General features: G+C 38.5%; 1 protein-coding gene across 3 annotated transcripts in view; it reads right to left on the reverse strand.

The window, feature by feature from the left end:
* The window catches only part of SRGAP1 (SLIT-ROBO Rho GTPase activating protein 1), a 320796-nt gene that overhangs the window by 103426 nt on the left and 199039 nt on the right, over nucleotides 1-18331 (reverse strand). For all 3 annotated transcript variants that reach the window (XM_032288591.1, XM_032288590.1, XM_032288592.1), the window contains exons 5-6: nucleotides 5781-5963; nucleotides 5176-5304 (exon numbers count right to left, since the gene is read on the reverse strand). In XM_032288591.1, the coding sequence (XP_032144482.1) occupies nucleotides 5176-5304; nucleotides 5781-5963 (312 nt within the window). The remainder of the gene's footprint in view (nucleotides 1-5175; nucleotides 5305-5780; nucleotides 5964-18331) is intronic.

An 18331-nucleotide genomic window follows, 5' to 3' on the forward strand; every position in this document is an offset into this window, starting at 1 on the left:
TGAAGGATTTTTTTGAGCAGGGAAGTGACATCACCTGGGTTACATTTTAAAGATTCACTCTGGCAGTTGAGTGAATAAAGGCATCAGGAGGACACAAGTGAAAATAGGGAGCTATAGCAGCACTGTTCACAATAGCCAAGATTTGGAAGTACCCATCAACAGATGAATGGATAATGAAAATATGGTACATATACACAGCAGAGCTCTATTCAGCCATGAAAAAGAACGAGATCCTGTCATTTGCAACAACATGGATGGAAGTGGAAGACAAAAAGTATTAACAAAATAAGCCAGGCACAGAAAGACAAACTTCACACATTCTCACTCATTTGTGAGAGCTAAAAATTAAAACAATTGAACTTATGGAGATAGGATGGTTATGGGGGTGGTGGGGAAGTGGGGATAGTTAATGGGTACAAAAATATAGTTAGATAGAATAAATAAGAGCTAGTATTTTTCAGCACAATAGGGTGACTACAGTTCACAGTAATTTATCGTATACTTAAAAATAACTAAAAGCATATAATTGGAATGTCTGTAACAAAAAGAAATGATAAATGCTTGAGGTGATGAATACCCCATTTACCCTGATATGCTTATTATGCATTGTTTGCCTGTTTAAAAATATCTCATGTACCTGATAAATTTATATACCTACTATATAACCATAAAAATTAAAAATTAAAATTAAAAAAATGGTCATTTTATATCTGCTTGTAGTATTTTCTAGGTTTTTACAATACACATGTACTGCTTCTGTAATAGTTTCTATGGAAAATTTATGACTTTTCTGTGGTATCAATAGATGCATTCATATTGCTTCATCATAGAAAATTTGTTAGAAAAGAAACAGATACCGACATGAGGGGAAGCTAAAGGGAAATTGGCGGTTTACAGAACAAGGTCTCAACTTTAATTCTTTAACTCTTTATAATACTTTGATTTTATCAAGATACATTTACTCCCTTTCATGTCATTTCACATACACAATGCTGTGCACTAAAAATGTTGTCTTGACTTTTTCTCGCTGGAGGCATTACAGCTCTTCTCATTATTAGATAGCTCAGTGTAAGATGTACTTTGCTAAATAAACTCACAAAGCATGAAGAATTCTAGATACCTCTGCATAATAATCAACCTGTTTCCTTTTCACCAGGAAGGGTCAAGCTTAATGGTTGTTAGGATCACCACTATATATGCAAATTGGATTCCTACAAAATAAGCAACCATTTTAGAATATACATATTCACACTCTAATTGCCTTAAAAATGAGTCAAGGAATAGAAAAATTACTTTCAGTAAGACAGTACTCAATTTCAGTTGAATATACAACAAACCAATTTCATATCATTTATTTCTAATTTCTTAAGTTATATTATTTGAGAATTGTTCATGTTTTCAATTTAAGACTGATCTTCCAAAAGTCCAACTTTTTTTTTTAATTGCATTTTAGGTTTTGGGGTAAATGTGAAGAACATGCAAGATTGTTGCATAGGTACACACATGGCAGTGTGATTTGCTGCCTTCCTCCCCATCACCTGTATCTGGCATTTCTCCCCATGCCATCTCTCCCCAACTCCCCACCTCCCGCTGTCCCTCTCCTATTCCCCCGCCACCCACCTATGAGTGAGAACATGCAGTGTCTGACACAAGAACAGAAAATCAAACAACTTTTTTAAAAACAGAAAATCACTTGGCATATTGAACATTTACTTATTTGATCAGAGCCAATTAGATCTGGAGGTTAAAAATGTATGAGTTTGGGCCAGGTGCGGTGACTCACGTCTATAATCCCAGCACTTTGGGAGGCCAAGGCGGGTGGATCACCTGAGGTCAGGAGTTCGAGACCAGGCTGACTAAATGGAGAAACCCATCTCTATTAAAAATACAAACTTAGTCAGGTGTGGTGGCGCATGCCTGTAATCCAAGCTACTGGGGAGGCTGAGGCAGGAGAATCGCCTGAACCCAGGAGGTGGAGGTTGCAGTGAGCTGAGATCCAGCCATTGCACTCCAGCCTGGGCAACAAGAGTGAAACTCTGTCTCAAAAAAAAAAAAAAAAAAGTATGGGTTTGAAGCCCACCTCTGACTGGCCGCATAACCTTAGGCAAGTTATCTAGCCTAGCTAGATCTCAGTTTTGTTTTGTTTTTTCAATCTATAAAATGGAGAAAACACTATTTACCTCAGAGAGTTGTGATGATTAGATGAGATTATGCTGCCTGTTTACATAGCGCACTCAATAAATATCCATGACAATGATGGTGATGACTCTCGTAATCCTGACATGCGATTCCAGTCCGATATATCCCAAGAATGTTGAAGATGCTGCTTTACATCTCCACATAGATGTCTGATAGGTATCTCAGTCTTCCCAGGCACAGCAAGGCTACTGTTCCCACTTCAGCCTGCTTCTCCCCTGGGGCCCCTATCTCAGTAACCCAGGAGTCATTTTTTAGGACCTCAACCTAGCAGTCATTTCTATCCTCTTTTTCACACATGGCAGCAAATTCCTGTGAGCTCTATGTTCAATCTATTTTGGTCTTACTGCTTAGATAGGTCTATGGCTACCACACCAGTCCAAGTCAGCATCATCTTTAGCCTGGGCAACTGCAAACACTCTTGTTATAGTTCCCTGTTTTCACTTGTGTCCTCTAGACTCCTTTAGTCTATTTCTCTTAGCTACCAGAGTGAATCATTAAAATGTAACCCAGGTGATGTCACTTCTCTGCTCAAAAAAATCCTTCAATGGCCCCCATCACACATAGAACAAAATTCAAAGCACTTCCCTATCCGAAAGACCCTAAGTGATAGCACTTCCGCCAACCTCATCTCCTGGCACCTTCCTCCTCTCTCGCTCAGCTGCAGCCATCCTGGCCTCCTTTGCTTCTCTGTGAGCATCTTGAGATGGCAAGACACACCTCTGCCTCTGCACCCTTAGATAGGCCAGTCCTTCTGTGTGACGCATTCCTTCCCCAGATAGCTGCATGGCATTGCAGCTCACTCCTCTGCTCAAGTATCAGGCTTTTCCTGGACACCCCATCAAAAGAAGCACCTCCATAGCTCTGTTTCATTTTTCTGTATGGCATTGTCGTGACTTATTTTATGTGTGTGTGTGTGTGTGTGTGTGTGTGTGTACATGTACTTGTATATACATAAATATAAATTCATTTATAGTTTGTCTGCCAGTTCATACATAAGGTCAATAAAGGTGAAGCCTTCATTTTATTCACTGCTGGATTCCCATTGTTAGGAATGGTGCTTAGTACCTTGTAAGTATTAAAGAAATACTTTTCGATACATGGAGAGTTTTTCTTGTGTTAAAATTGGTTTGGATTTAATTAAGTACTCCAATCACCAAAAATGAGCCCTAAACAAAAAAGCAAGAAAGAAGTTACATAGGATTAGTTCTTTTATATTCTGTGTACCTTGCAGAAACCTGTTTGAAAGCTGGGGTCATACAATTCTTTATTTTTACTCAGGAAACTGAGTAAAATCTTTTATTCAGGAAATCTAGGGGCAGTGTAACAGAAAAAGTTCCTTTCACTTCATTACGGTGCTGGAAGATGTAAGTATTTAAAACAATACAAAAAGTTTCTGCATTTAAAATAATCAGTGATTACTTAAATGAAATATTTTGTAATAAGTGAAAAGAGAAAGATTTCCCAGGTTTTATTTATTATTACATGGCTCTATATAAAGAAATTATGATATTATTGGATAAAATTGTTTTGAGACTAAAAGAAAAAATTCACATGAGAGGCTGGGTGAGGTGGCTGGCCAGGCACAGTGGCTCAGGCCTATAATCCAGCTCTTCTGGAGGCTGAGACAGGTGGATCACTTGAGCTTAGGAGTTCGACACTGGCCTGGGCAACATGGCAAAAGCCTATTTCTACTAAAAATACAAACATTAGCCAATGCGGTAGCAAGCGCCTGTAGTCCTAGCTACTCAGGAAGCTGAGGCACAAGAATTGAACCTGGGAGGCAGAGGTTGAAGTGAGCCGAGATACTGCCACTGCACTAAAGCCTGGGTGACAGGGTGAGACAGAGTGTTTGCTTAAAAAAATAAAAATAAAAAAACAGAGGTACCTCAGAGTGTTAATAAGCTAAAAAACAATCCTCTCCCTCAACAATTATTTTGTAGAAATCCCCAACTGTGGCTAAATGGTTTGGCATAGCTAAATACATGAAACTTAAATTCACCAAAAAAATGAAGTTGTTTTAACCTACCGTGTTTAAATTATGATGGCTACTATGAGCCATAAAATATTTTATAATAAAACTGTCGATTCTAATCAATACAAAGCAGTATATGAATAAAATTTCAGCCACTAACCCTCTGAACATCGATGACTTTATCTGTGCTGTTTTTGTGGCACTTAATCACTTGTTATCTTTTATTTGCAGGTAGTGGCATTTCTGGACATAGAATTTTTGTGTTTCATCTTTGCAGCTCCTACAATGTTAGCACAATGACTGGGCTACTCAGTACATGTTTTCTGAATGAAAGAATGAATGAATGAGGTGGAGGGTTAAAGTTCAGGAATAATGGCAGTAAACGCTGCAAACATATAATAGTGAATACATATTTGGAGAGTGCTAAATAAGCCCAATTACTGCTTTTTTATATCATACCCTATGAAAGCAATGTATAGAGACTTAGACACATCTATAAATGTCGTTTATGTGAACTCTATTTTGCATCCCAGTAATGATCACAACTATAATAAAGTAATCATTCATGTAGTCATTTTCTTAAGTCTGTCTTCTCCACTTTAAATCCCAGAGGGTAAGGACTGCATATGGTTTCTGAGAGCTTCAGCATCTCACGATAGTGGGGGCCCAATAAATATATTTTGAATAATGAATGCAGTTAGGGCTGTGCCAGTATGTAACTTGCACATGATTGGGCCTCATTTTAGCTGAGTTTACCAGGCTTCTCGCAGCTTCACAGAATCTAACCATTTATTTTTCAATGGTTTTAGGATACACACTTTTCCACATGCATCTTACAGTTGATAGTGTCTTAGTACCACGTATAATTTAAACAATAGTGTTTTTTTCTTTCTGAGTATTACACAAAATAAGTCTTAAGAAATGATAGTATTTTCCAATCAATGAAATACAGTTACTGTTAATTTCATTTTAATATGGAAAAGACAAAAACTTCAAATACTCACATCAATTAAATCGGAAAGATCATGTATATAATACTTGAAAACTGAGGCATTGGTGGCTTCAAGTGTTAGGAGATATTCATTCCGTGCCTTAATTGATTTTAGCTTATTTTCCGAATATTTTGCTTGTCTCTGGAATGAAGAAGATCCACGCATTGAGAAAGAAAGCAAAGTCGTTTTTAATCAAGACAGAGAAACATACATGAATTTTTATTAACCGTAAGAATTTATTCCACATATAAAAATGACCCTCAAAGTCCTCTGCCAAAAGTACATTTTGAATCTGATTTAAATAGCAAACTAAAATTACCCAGCTATGGGGAATAATAACAATGTATTTAGGCTTCAGGCCCATTTGCAATGAAATCTCCTTGTTAATATTCAAGTTCTCCACACTGTGTATTGAATACTTGGCATTCATCACTAAATGATGTCCAGCTGTTATTACATGATTTTTACATTTCTCAGACATTTCTCATTCCCATGGGAGGAAATGCATGTCATTTCACAATAATTTACAATGTGTGGATATCAGCTATTGCATCAGTGTTCTTAGTATTGTCTCCTCAAATGAAGGCAGAAGAGCTCTGCAATATCTTTTTACTTACTTTTTCTTTCATTTTTTCAATTTTCTTTACAGAGCTTCGCCGTTGATGTCTCTCCTCTAGTCGAATATGGAACACTGGATCACCAGATCTTCCAATTTGCTTTTCCTCTTGTTTTTCAGCCTCTTTCAGCTTACTCTCTGCACTGATGCTCTCTGCATGATACATATGGTATGTTTTCATCACCTGTGGAAAAGTGACCCAAATCATTACAAGATGTCTGTCTGTAATTTAGAGAGTAAATGGGAACCATTTACAGGACATATACGATATACATACCACCTTCCAAATGGCAGAGGGGAAAAGTCAGGTTGTTAGTAAAATGAGTGAATTATGGACTACTGCTTCTACATAAAGCACACAGAAATATGCAAATTCATCTACTAGGAAAAGGCGCTTAGGGGACAGGATTTGATAAGAAAATGATTTACAGAGTCTTATGCATACTTTTCAATGTACTTGAAAAGTTATCTTAAACGTATTTCTGTAAAATCTCCTCTACATTATTAATTTGCAGAATAAACCATTTATTCATAGATCAATTTTAGCCCTACCCAAACCTAAATCAGTACAGTCATTATTAAAGTAAATTTATTGTATAAAATCTACCTGTCAAAGTCAAAAATGTAAATATTAAGGTTCATACACAGTTTGAATTGAAAAAAACATTGTTTTTCTGACCACAAATACTTTATGTTCAATCAAGAAAACATTTATTTTCTTTAAAAAACAAAAACAAAAAAACAAAGAAAAATAGCCTGGGCATGCTGGCTCATGCCTGTAATCCCAGCACTTTGTGAGGCCAAGGTGGGCAGATCACTTGAGGTCAGGAGTTCAAGACCAGCCTGGCCAACATGGTGAAACCCTGTCTCTAGTAAATACCAAAAGTTAGCCAGGTATGGTGGTACACCTGTAATCCAGCTATTCAGGAGGCTGAGGCAGGAGACTTGCTTGAACCCAGAGGTTGTAGTGAGCTGAGACTGCACCACTGTTCTCCAGCCTAGGTGACAGAGCAAGACTCTGTCTCAAAAAATAATAATAATAATAAATAAATAAAATAAAAAGCAATCAAGGATAACCACTATCAAGATTTTAGTATACAGCCTTCCAGCCTTCTTCCTATCAAAATACATACCCATAAATATGCGTGTGCACGCGCACACATGCACACACACACACACACACACACACACACACACACACATTTCTTCCTTTAAAAATGCCATATATGCCTGGCTATGGTAGTGAGAAAAGGGGACTTAGTTAAAACTAAATTCAGGGCAGGGCATGGTGGCTTCATGCTTGAAATCTCAGCACATTTTGGAAGGCCAAGGTGGGAGGATTACTTGAGCCTAAGAGTTTGAGAACAGCCTAGGCAACACAGCGGGACCCTGTCTCTACAAAAATAAAAAAAAAAATAGCTGGACCTGGTGGTGCATGCCTGTAGAGCCAGCTACCTGGGAGGCTGAGGCAAGGGGATCACTTGAGCCTGGGAGGCGGAGGTTGTAGTGAGCTGAGACTGTGCCACTGTACTCCAGCCTTGGTGACAGAGTGAGACCTTGTCTCAAAAAAATAAAATAAAATATAAATAAATAAATACATAAATAAAATAAAATGCCATATATTATTTCTCTCTTTAAAAAACTGAGCTCTTCCTGTATTTTTTTTAAACTTAATTAACATTTATAGAACTCTCCACTTTAAATACACAAAATATACACTCTTATCAGTATCACATCACACCTATATACAGGTTTAAATGAAATATTGGTTGGCTGCTTGTTTGTTATTTTCTTCCCTCATTTTTTTTTTCATGTCTCTATTGTTAAGCACAATTATAGGCATACCCATGTTTAGACTGCATTCTAGCCCGGGCAATAAAGCAACACCGCCGTTCTCTCTCCCTCTTACTCTCCTTCATTTTTTTTTTATTCTTTTTTCTTTCTTCTTTAAAAAAAAAAAAAAAAAAAAGAGCTTGCTTTATGTATCTGGGTGCTCCTGTGTTGGGGGCGTATGTATTTAGGATACTTAGCTCTTCCTGTTGGATTGATCCTTTTACCGTCATATAGTGTCCGTCTTTGTCTCTTTTGATCTTTGCTGAAGTCCATTTTATCAGAGACTACAATTACAACTCCTGTTTTTTTTTTGTTCTCCATTTGTTTGGTAAATCATCTTCTATCCCTTTATTTTGAGTCTATGTGTGTCTTTGTATGTGAGATGGGTTTCCTGAATACAGCACACAGATGGGTTCTGACTTTTTATCCAGTTTGCCAGTCTATGTCTTTTGATTGGAGTGTTTAGGCCATTTACATTCAATGTTAATATTGTTATGTGTGGATTTGATTCTGCCATTTTGTTACTGACTGGTTTTCTTTCCCATTTGTTGCCTCATTTTCCTCATTGCATTTTTGGTCTTTGCCAACTGGTTTGCTTTTGCAGTGGTACTTGTTCCTTTCCATGCTTAGTGTTTCTTTCAGGAGCTCTTGTAGGGCAGGTCTGGTGGTGACAAAATCTCTCAATAATTCCTTGTCCGTAAAGGATTTTATTTCTCCTTCACTTACGAAGCTTAGTTTGGCTGGATATGAGATTCTGGGTTAAAAGTTCTTTTCTTTAAGGATGTTGAATATTGGCGCCCACTCTCTTCTGGCTTGTAGGGTTTCTGCAGAGAGATCCACTGTGAGTCTGACAGGCTTCCCTCTGTGGGTGACCTGGCCTTTCTCTCTGGCTGCCCTTAGCATTTTTTCCTTCATTTCAACCCTGGTGAATCTGATGATTATGTGCCTTGGGGTTGCTCTTCTTAATATCTTTGGGGAGTTCTCTGTATTTCTTGAATTTGAAATTTGGACTGCCTTGCTAGGCTTGGGAAGTTCTCCTGGATAATATCCTGGAACATGTTTTCCAGCTTGGATTCATTCTCCCCATCATATTCAGGTACACCGATCAAGTGTAGATTAGGTCTTTTCACATAATCCCATAATTCTTGGAGGCTTTGTTCATTTCTTTTCACTCTTTTTTCTCCTGTCTTGCTTTCTCTTTTTATTTCATTGAGTTGATCTTCAATCTCTGATATCCTTTCTTCTCCTTGATCAATCTGGCTATTAAAACTTGTTTTTACTTCATGTAGCTCTTGTGCCGTGTTTTTGAACTCCATCAAGTCATTTATGTTCTTCTCTATGCTGGTTATTCCAATTAGCATTTTGTCTAACTTCTTTTCAAGGTTTTTGGTTGCTTTGCTTTGAGTTAGAACATGTTCCTTTAGCTCAGAAATGTTTGTCATTAGCCACCTTCTGAAGCCTGTTTCTGTCCATTCATCACACTCCTCGATCAAGTTGAGATCCTGTGTTGTTGAGGAGTTGTGATGCCTTGAAGGAGAAGAGGTGTTCTGGTCTTTGATAGTTTCATCTTTTTGTGCTGGTTTTTTCCCGTCTTTGTGGATTTACCTGGCTGTGGTGTCAGGGAACTGCTTGATGAGGTTGCTTGTCTGCCCAGGAAGGCCAGGTTTCTGCAGTTCTCTAACATCACATTCCTATATAAATTCCGCTGTGCTGGGTTCAGGCATTTCCACTCCTCCAGAGAGAATTCTATGGCCACATCCCCAAATGTCAACGGTTCCATTTCTAGGCTTCCAAGGGATCTTGGCGTCGTAGCTGTGGATCTCCAACACCTGCAGGTCACAGGGCCACACAAGCTAGCCGTCTAGGAGAACAGGACACAGAGCAGTGGAGACGACCTCTTCCTGTATTTATAATTTTTAGATTGTAATGTCCTTTGCCACTTATATATCAGAGCACATTTTCCTATATCATTAAATATTCTTCTAAACATAATTTTAAGTGCTACATAGTATTTTTCTATATGACTGTGCCATATTTGATTCCCTACTGTTAAAAACTTTAGGATATTTCGACTATTTGCTTTAAAAAGTTGTGCTGTAAACCTTTGATGTATATCTAATTTCTTCTCTTAGAAATGACATATGTAATTTGAATTTTAATTAATTTAGGGATATATAAAACATAAAAATTTCATAATGTAAAATTTATACAATGAATCCTCAATTATTACATATTTTGGTTATATTATTGTTACAAAAAATGTTTGTGTACAAAATTGTGTTCATATTTTCTAGGACAAATTTTCAGAAATAGAATTGCAGGGTTAGAGCATATGCACATTTTTGAGACTTAGTAATATATTGCCAATTTTACACTCAGCTAATTAAAGCAAACTCATCCATAGCATTATCTCTGAAAGTATTTCAGACAACATAGTTGTTTGATAAATATTTTCTCAAATAATAAACAAGCTATTCATTATTTTTATAACAGTATCTATGAATCTGAATGCAATCTCTGTATTCTTAGATACAAGAGAATAACAGATTTCAGAGTCACAGATTTTACCAGAAAATCATAATTTTTCCCTTATAATTTCAGTATGCTTTCATATGTAGTCAGATATCTGTATATTTTGAGCACAATTATGCTCCTTAAAAGAAACAACACAGGTAAGGTATGATGATTCCAATGCCAAGGATGTATCAAGGAGCATAACCAAACTCGGCACCCAGTGCTAAACATTCATGGCAGAACTTTCTTATAAATGATGTCAAATTCTCTTCTGCAGAAGACAGACTTCATTTCATATGCAAATAACCATGTTATTCAGAGCCAATTTTATAACTAAGGTGTAGGAAGTTGAGAATAATGCAATGTTTTCAAGTAATGAATCTGATTTTTCTTATTTCAAGAGATGAGTTTTTAAATAGTTTGAGACATGGAAGCATCATTGGAATAAATATATTTATTTAGGTTAACCCATATTGAAATTGCTCTTTCTGTAGGTTATTAAAAAGGTGGAAAATCAGCACTTTCTTATGGTTCAACTCAACACATATTCTCAAGATGACTATTTTGAAGAGTAAGACAAGGGGGTTAACGAAGAACCTTTACTTATTTTCATAAAATCTGATGATGGCTTTCCTTAAAAATGTAAGCTAGTAAATCACGTCAAAGACATTACAGAGCCAGAACAAAGTAAGGGGTAAACTACAAAGCACTGGCAGCTTTTTCTCAGCCGTGAGTAACTAGAAAGTTGTCTGTTTTTAGTAATTATTGAACCTGTCTGGGAGAAGTTTGGTTGGCTACTTCAGTTTAAAAGAAAAATAAAATAGCAGTAGGAAGCAGCTCAGCAGCTGGGAAATGAAAAGGGAGTCACCCTGCAGCTGGGCAAACAGCAAGGTCAACAAATCTACACATAACCTTGCATTTACTTCTAGACTTGGCTCTGTTATTCCCTGCCTGAAGCAAACCCACACACTATTATATTTGGGTCTTGGTTCCAGTTACATCTTAAAATGAGAGGGTGTAAACACACACACACACATACACACACACACACACACACACACACACACATACACACTGCTCAGCTCTCTGCATTCTTGCTAATAGGAAAGAGGAAATGAGAACACGTGACTCTCATCACACTTGGATGAAAAGGTACCCTAGGCCACCCCGAGTATCTGAGAAATATTTCTTTTAAATATATTATCACAAAGAAAAAGCCTGAGCTTCTGACGCTTGCTTGACTTGGACACTGAGGACTAGTATAAACAGGTAATTTGCATAAACTAAGCCTTAGTATAAGAGAAAGGATACTGTGCTGACTGCCAGCAGGGTGTTCCTTAGACTAGTCTGAGTTAAAAGGAAAACATTTGAGTCTGACCTAACGCTGGAAAGAAAAGAGTATATCTCATCATTATGTGGTTCAGCACAATAGCTGAGGATTCTCTACCTAGTTCAGTGGTGATTTCCAGAAAGCTAATTTCTTTGTTGAATTTGACTTAGGGTTTCCACTATTCACTAAAATGTTAACAGTTACAATGAATGAATTTTAAAAGTTGGGGAGATAAACACTAAACACTTTTCGAGGATTCTAATTGCAGATAATGAGCGCAAGTACAAACTGCATTATTTAAAATGTAAGCTGTTGGCAGAAGTCAAATGTATTTTGTATTTAAAATAAAATAACAGTTTTTTCAGAGAAGTTAAAAAAAACTTTCATTTTTTTTACAGGTGCATTTTGAATACATACTCAAAGAAAATAACAGCTTCTCCACCAGCTTAACGCAAACACAAGCCTTTGCATACCAAATGACCTGACAGGCATATAACCATGTAAATGTACTCCCATTGCATATTTTCCTGTTTGAATTCTTCTCTATTAAAACTTCATGCATAATTCTCCATTCAATACACCTAATTTATCTTCTTGCTCCTTTTTTCCTCAACTGCTGAAAAAACAGTCAACTAGAAAGTGACCCACATCATAAATTTCTTTAGGAGATTGGGGTATCCTAAGGATAACTTGCAGAGAAGTTAATGTTTTTTTCTTATTGACATACCCATATCATGTATCTGACACTACTCTTATAGTTTAAATCAAAATAATGAAAATACCTGTAGCAAATTTAATACTTAGTGTTAAAAAATCATTATCTATCTGAAAACTACATACATGTTGGATAAGGTCAATATATTAATGCTATAGTTTCTACTTTTTGACTACTAGCTCAAAAGTCAGAAGACAGGGATGCCAGGAATGGATCTACAATTACTAGGTGTGGGGAAGTTATTTAAAGCCTCTGCTTACTTTACAAGGTTGTCGTGGATGCCAAATTGTGTGTCCCTGTGTGTGTGTTTTTTAATTTAAATTTTATTGAGTATTTACCAAATGTTATATCTATGTACACAATATATAGAGTATCACTAATACAGATATGTGCATATATGTGTCTAATTTACTTTAGCAAGCATTATATAATGCTTACTATGTGCTAGACATAGTTTTAAGCATTTTATAAATAGCATGTGTAAACCTTCTAGGAACTCTTATGAGGTAGGTACCTTTATACTTCCCTTTATGCTGATGGAAAAAACTGAGGCATAGAGAGGTTATGTAACTTGTCCAAGGTCACACAGCCGGCAGAGAGATGGTGGGAACTCATGCAGCCTGGCTTCAGTTTAGATGTTTTGGATTGCTATGCCATAACCTTTGGAAAGTCTGAAGTATCATACAATTGGAAGGCCTCTTTACCTAAGGATACAGTCACTATTAGTTATACTTAGGAATGGAAGAAAAGAGGGGATGAAAGACATTTATTTATTCAGCATGTGCTTGATGCTTACCACCCATAAGGCACTCATGGGTGTAAAAAGAAAGACTTGGTTCCCATCTTTTAAGAGTTAAAAATTTTGGAGACTAAAAAATGGGCCTTCAATATTCTGATGGGCACAGATGAAGGGAGGGCATCCAGGGTGGAAAGATGGTACAAGCAAAGTTACAGTAAGGTAACTGCGGGAAAGTGCACAGGTGAGGTGGGCATGAGCAGACCAAGATGGCAGAGAAGGGGGTCCAGGGAAGAACTTACAAAGTACATGGTTGGGTAACAAACTGAAGGATAAGATTACATAAGTTGGCATGGGTGAGAGAGTCTTGAAACCCCCACTAAGAAGGACATAATGTATTCTATAGGTGTTGGTGAATCCACAGTGTTGCAGACAGTATGGTCAAAGCAATGTCGTAGTAATAATATGGTAAAGATATACAGGATGGCTTGGGGTGACCTCATTTAGTGTGGAGGAAGAAGTGACGGACAATAAGAAAAACAATCACTCTCTTTGACATTTTCTTAAACTTGACATGATTCTCTCTACCATGGAGTTCAATGCCCTCAGATGGTCCCAACATCCATCTAAGCAGCAATTTGTGGACCACTCTTAGTCAGCTACTTATGGCTTCCTCCCTAGAATTTGTACGTTCCTTCCTCTGCAGCTTCTCCCAAGCAAGTCCCTGAGCTGCCATCTCCCAGCACCTCCTCCTTTTGACATCTGACCCATTCTCCATGGCAAGCTTAAATCTCACCAATGGTTAAGTGTTCCCTGGCTCCTCAGCCAGAGGGATCTTATTCTTATGACTGCCAAGACAAGTATTGTCTTTCAAGACAGCTCTTCATTGAGACTTCAGCACACAGCACTTTAGCTATGTGTCACAGATCTCTGTGTATCACCCAGATTGTGGACGGTCCTATAAGAACGGCCAGGGTACCAACCATGTTTATGTATCTTCAGATCCTTAAAACTGCCTCATATATAGTATAAGTAAAATAGGTGAGAATCAAATGAAGGATAAGAACCCATTTTAGAATAAGCTTGTCCATCCATTTATTCACGTAACAAACATTTATTAAATACCTACAATGCAGCTGGGATTGTTCTTTTCTATTCCTGGCTTCCAAAATAGCACGAGCAATAAATACCTGGGATTGGACTAATGGCATGACAAATATTTCTAAATCATTTGTGAAATATGGTTAGTGTTGGAATTTACGGCCTCTCAGAAAAGAAATGATGTGGTGGTTTGGCAGGGAAGGGGGATGAAAAACTGTATGTTAGTAACAATATTTCCTAACTCTATATAGCCTGCTGCTTCATGAAATCCATTAATCACTAAAAGCTCTTCTGAGAAACTACATTCTTTGGGTTTCTTATCAACTACCTAAGATAAAGATCAATTTTCTACAATCAATACTTAAGAGGACTCTAATTGTAGCTGAATTTCAGCAAGTTCCAAACTAACCAAACCACTGGGGTAGTACCACAGCCTTGGAATCCCATGTCCACTGTTTCTCAGGAAACTCTCAGGTTTGTGGGAAAAGCAGGGCTACCAGGGCCACCTTCAGCTGAATCCCAGGAACCTAACACAGCCTCAGAACCTCCCTCCAGGTTATGGCCTCTCCTTGGGCAAGCTGTCTCTCTGGCGGCTTGAGACACGGGTAGTGGGCAGGAATTCCCTCAAAAAGAGCACTCTGGATATTGTGTGCCATGATCTTTACACCTGCAACCTCCAGTTTCCTTGCTCTTTAGTATACTGGGCCAAGCTTGCTGATGAACACAGTCTCTGGAATGAGGAAGACCAGGATTTGAGTTCCAGTGCCACTGATTCCTAAGTGGGCAAGTTTCCCAATGTCCCTGAGCTCCAGTTCCTCCAGGGGAAAATGGGGATTAAATGACAGAATGTAAGCACACAGCATGGTGGGTGGTTATCATTCTTGACAGTGTCTAAGGTATGATGTAGAAGTAACAGTGTAGGCTTTGGACCTCATATCCAGGCTCTAAGCAGACAGGTGCAGGCCACTGTCTCCCAAAGGCAAAGCCACTGAGAGAACTGAGGTACAATAAAAGCAGACCAACAGATGCCTTTTTTGCTATTTCATGTGGAGAGCTGAGCTACCCTAAACCTCATAAAAACTAAAACAATGTATCAGTGAGGATGGCCTTGGAGGTGACTGCAAAGATACTTACATGTTTATAAAACACTCCTGAATTCACACTTTGGAAACATTTTTGGCCTATCTATAAACACCTTTTATAATTATCACCTTTTTCAACGTATGGTGACAATTATTCCAAAATCAGGTAGATATTAGCTCAGGTTTCAGGCGGCAATGTATACTGATTTTATTTATTCATCTACCAAACAGCTACTGAGTGTCTGAATACCGGGCACTGTGCTAGGCCTTGAGATTAGAGATGGAAGACATAATCTCTCCTCAGTAGGGATGACGCCAAGGCCAGCCTACTCTTACTGCACTACAAATAAGAAGTGGATATATACAGAGGTGGGAGAGGGGCAGTTGCTGGACTTCAGGCTAGGCTGAGTTGAAATTAGGTATACAAAAATTCCCAGGCTTCTTTGTAATCAGCTTATATTTAATTCTGTAAGCCAATTTAGGGAGAGAAAAAAATGGAGAATATATTTCATTTATATAAAGGATGTAAAGGCAGGAGAAGCCAGCCTTTAACATATTCCTACAATGGATCTCTCTGTTTCTCAGTTCCTATCCCATCTTCACCTCCCACTTAAAGCCTACAAGTGACACCAGCACTTTTTTTCTTGTTCCCAGCATCGGGGCTGAAAGAGTGGGCTGATGATCCCTGAGGTCACGAGTGGTCAGCAGGACTGTTACAATGATAAACTTTCACAAATCCACCTTCTCTCTCTGGGCCAATATGGCTCTTCATAAATCAGTGAAAGCAAAGTTTATAAAACTTCAGTTATATTTGCCAAGCAGCATTTATAGGACAATTCACTTTGAGAAGCAGCATACTCATGGTTAAGAGTTCGGACTCAGCCAGGCACGGTGGCTCACGCCTGTAATCCTAGCACTTTGGGAGGCCGAGGTGAGCCGATCATGAGGCCAGGAGTTCAAGACCAGCCTGACCCACGTGGTGAACTCCATCTCTACTAAAAATACAAAAATTAGCCAGGTGTGGTGGCATGTACCTATAATCCCAGCTACTCAGGAGGCTGAGGCAGGAGAATCGCTTGAACCCGGGAGGCGGAGGTTGCAGTGAGCTGAGATTGAGCCATTGCACTCCAGCTTGGGTGACAGAGTGAGACTCTGTCTCAAAAAAAAAAACAAGTTCAGACTCATGAAACAGACTGCCTGGGTTCGAATCCTGCCTCTGCCCTTACTTGCTTGAGGTCTTTGGCAAGTAACCTAACCTTTCTGTGCCTCCAATTCCTTACTGTAAAATCAGAATTACAGTATTACTCACTGCCTAAGGCGGTGGAGAGGATAACATGCATTAACACATACGAAGAACACAGAAGACAGAGGCTGACATACAAGTTCCCAGTACATGTTAGCTATTGATATTTGAAAAGAATGCCATGAAATAATTCATTTTTAATAATAGGTAATAATTTTTCCATGATTAGAGGGATAATTGTTTCTAATAGAGGTAAAAGGAAGAAAATCAGCAGTATTTCCATTTATGTATTACTTTGATCTTGCATTGCTACAGAGAACCACCTGAGACTGGGTAATTTATAAAGAAAAGGGGATCCATTAACTCACAGTTCTGTAGGCTGTACAGAAACCATGGCTGGGGAGGACTCAGGAAACTTAAGGTGGAAGGTGAAGGGGAAGCAGGCATATCTCATGTGGCCACAGAAGGAGGAAGAGGGCAAAGGGGTAAGTGCTACATACTTTTAAACAATTGGATCTTGTGAGAACCCTATCATGAGATAGCATGAGCAGGATGGTGCTAAACCATCAGAAACCACCCCCATGATCCAATCACCTCCCACCAGGTCCCACCTCCAACACTGTGAATTACAATTCAACATGAGATTTGGGTGGGGACACAGAGCCAAACCACACCAGTGCATATGTTAAGTATTTTAGCAAAGCTCTATATTTTTATTTATTTATTTTGGGATGGGAGTCTCACTCTGTAACCCAGGCTGGATTGCAGTGGCACAAGCTCGGCTCACTGCAACTTCCACCTCCTGGGTTCAAGTGATTCTCCTACCTCAGCCTCCAGAGTAGCTGGGATTACAGGCACTCGCCACCACACGAGGCTGATTTTTGTATTTTTAGTGGAGATGGGGGTTTCACCATATTGATCAGGCTGGTCTTGAACTCCTCACCCCAGGTGATCCGCCCTGCTCAGCCTCCCAAAGTGCTGGGATTACAGGCATTAGCCACTGCACCTGGACACAAAGCACTTTAGAATAAGCAAATAGACCGAGGTGAACAATAGCACGAGATATGGTCTTTATGGTAAGTTTATCAAAGGAAATTGAGATACACTGTGGCTGCATTGAAATGAAATCAGCATAACAGTCTGAATTTATCATCAAATTATATTTATAATCCAAACAAATGCTTTGAACAAAAGGCACTGTCTGGGACTCAGCGCCCTGCTGGCTAGGGACTGCCAAGTAACCAAATGATAGGGCAAACGAGACGCAGAGACCAAGCAAAACAAAGGGAAAAATAGAGAACACATATGCAAAGGGAGGAAACAAGGGTAAGAAAAATCACAGGAATAATCAGCTTCTGTTCAGTGTAGCGTTAACACTTTTGTTTCAGGAGTAATCATACAGAGTAGCATTTTCTTTTCCTTTTTGGGGATTTAAAAAATGTTTTTATTTGTAATTGACACATAAAAATTGTACATATTTATGGGGTATAGTGTGATGTTTCCTTCTATGTATACATTGTATAATGATAAAAAATGACTAAAAAAGGTAATGTAGATAAAATGTTTGATGCAAAAATAACATTAATATTATATGAAAATGTGTACATTGTTAAAAAGTAAAAGCACTGGGCCGGGTGCGGTGGCTCATGCCTGTAATCCCAGCACTTTGGGAAGCCGAGGCGGGTGGATCACGAGGTCAAGAGATCGAGACCATCCTGGCCAACATGGTGAAACCCTGTCTCTACTAAAAATACAAAAATTAGCCGGGCATGGTGGCACGTGCCTGTGGTCCCAGCTACTCGGGAGGCTGAGGCAGAAGAATTGCCTGAACCCAGGAGGCAGAGGTTGCAGTGAGCCGAGATTGCGCCACTGCACTCCAGCCTGGCAACGGAGCAAGACTCCGTCTTAAAAAAAAAAAAAACAATGTGCTCAAGATCAAGAAGAAGAAACATGAGGCAGATTTTTTTTTTTTTTTTTGTTTAAAAAAGTAAAAGCACT

This window comes from Sapajus apella, unplaced genomic scaffold, assembly GCF_009761245.1.
Source record: "Sapajus apella isolate SASKATOON/1434 unplaced genomic scaffold, GSC_monkey_1.0 scaffold2, whole genome shotgun sequence".
Lineage (NCBI taxonomy): Eukaryota > Metazoa > Chordata > Mammalia > Primates > Cebidae > Sapajus > Sapajus apella.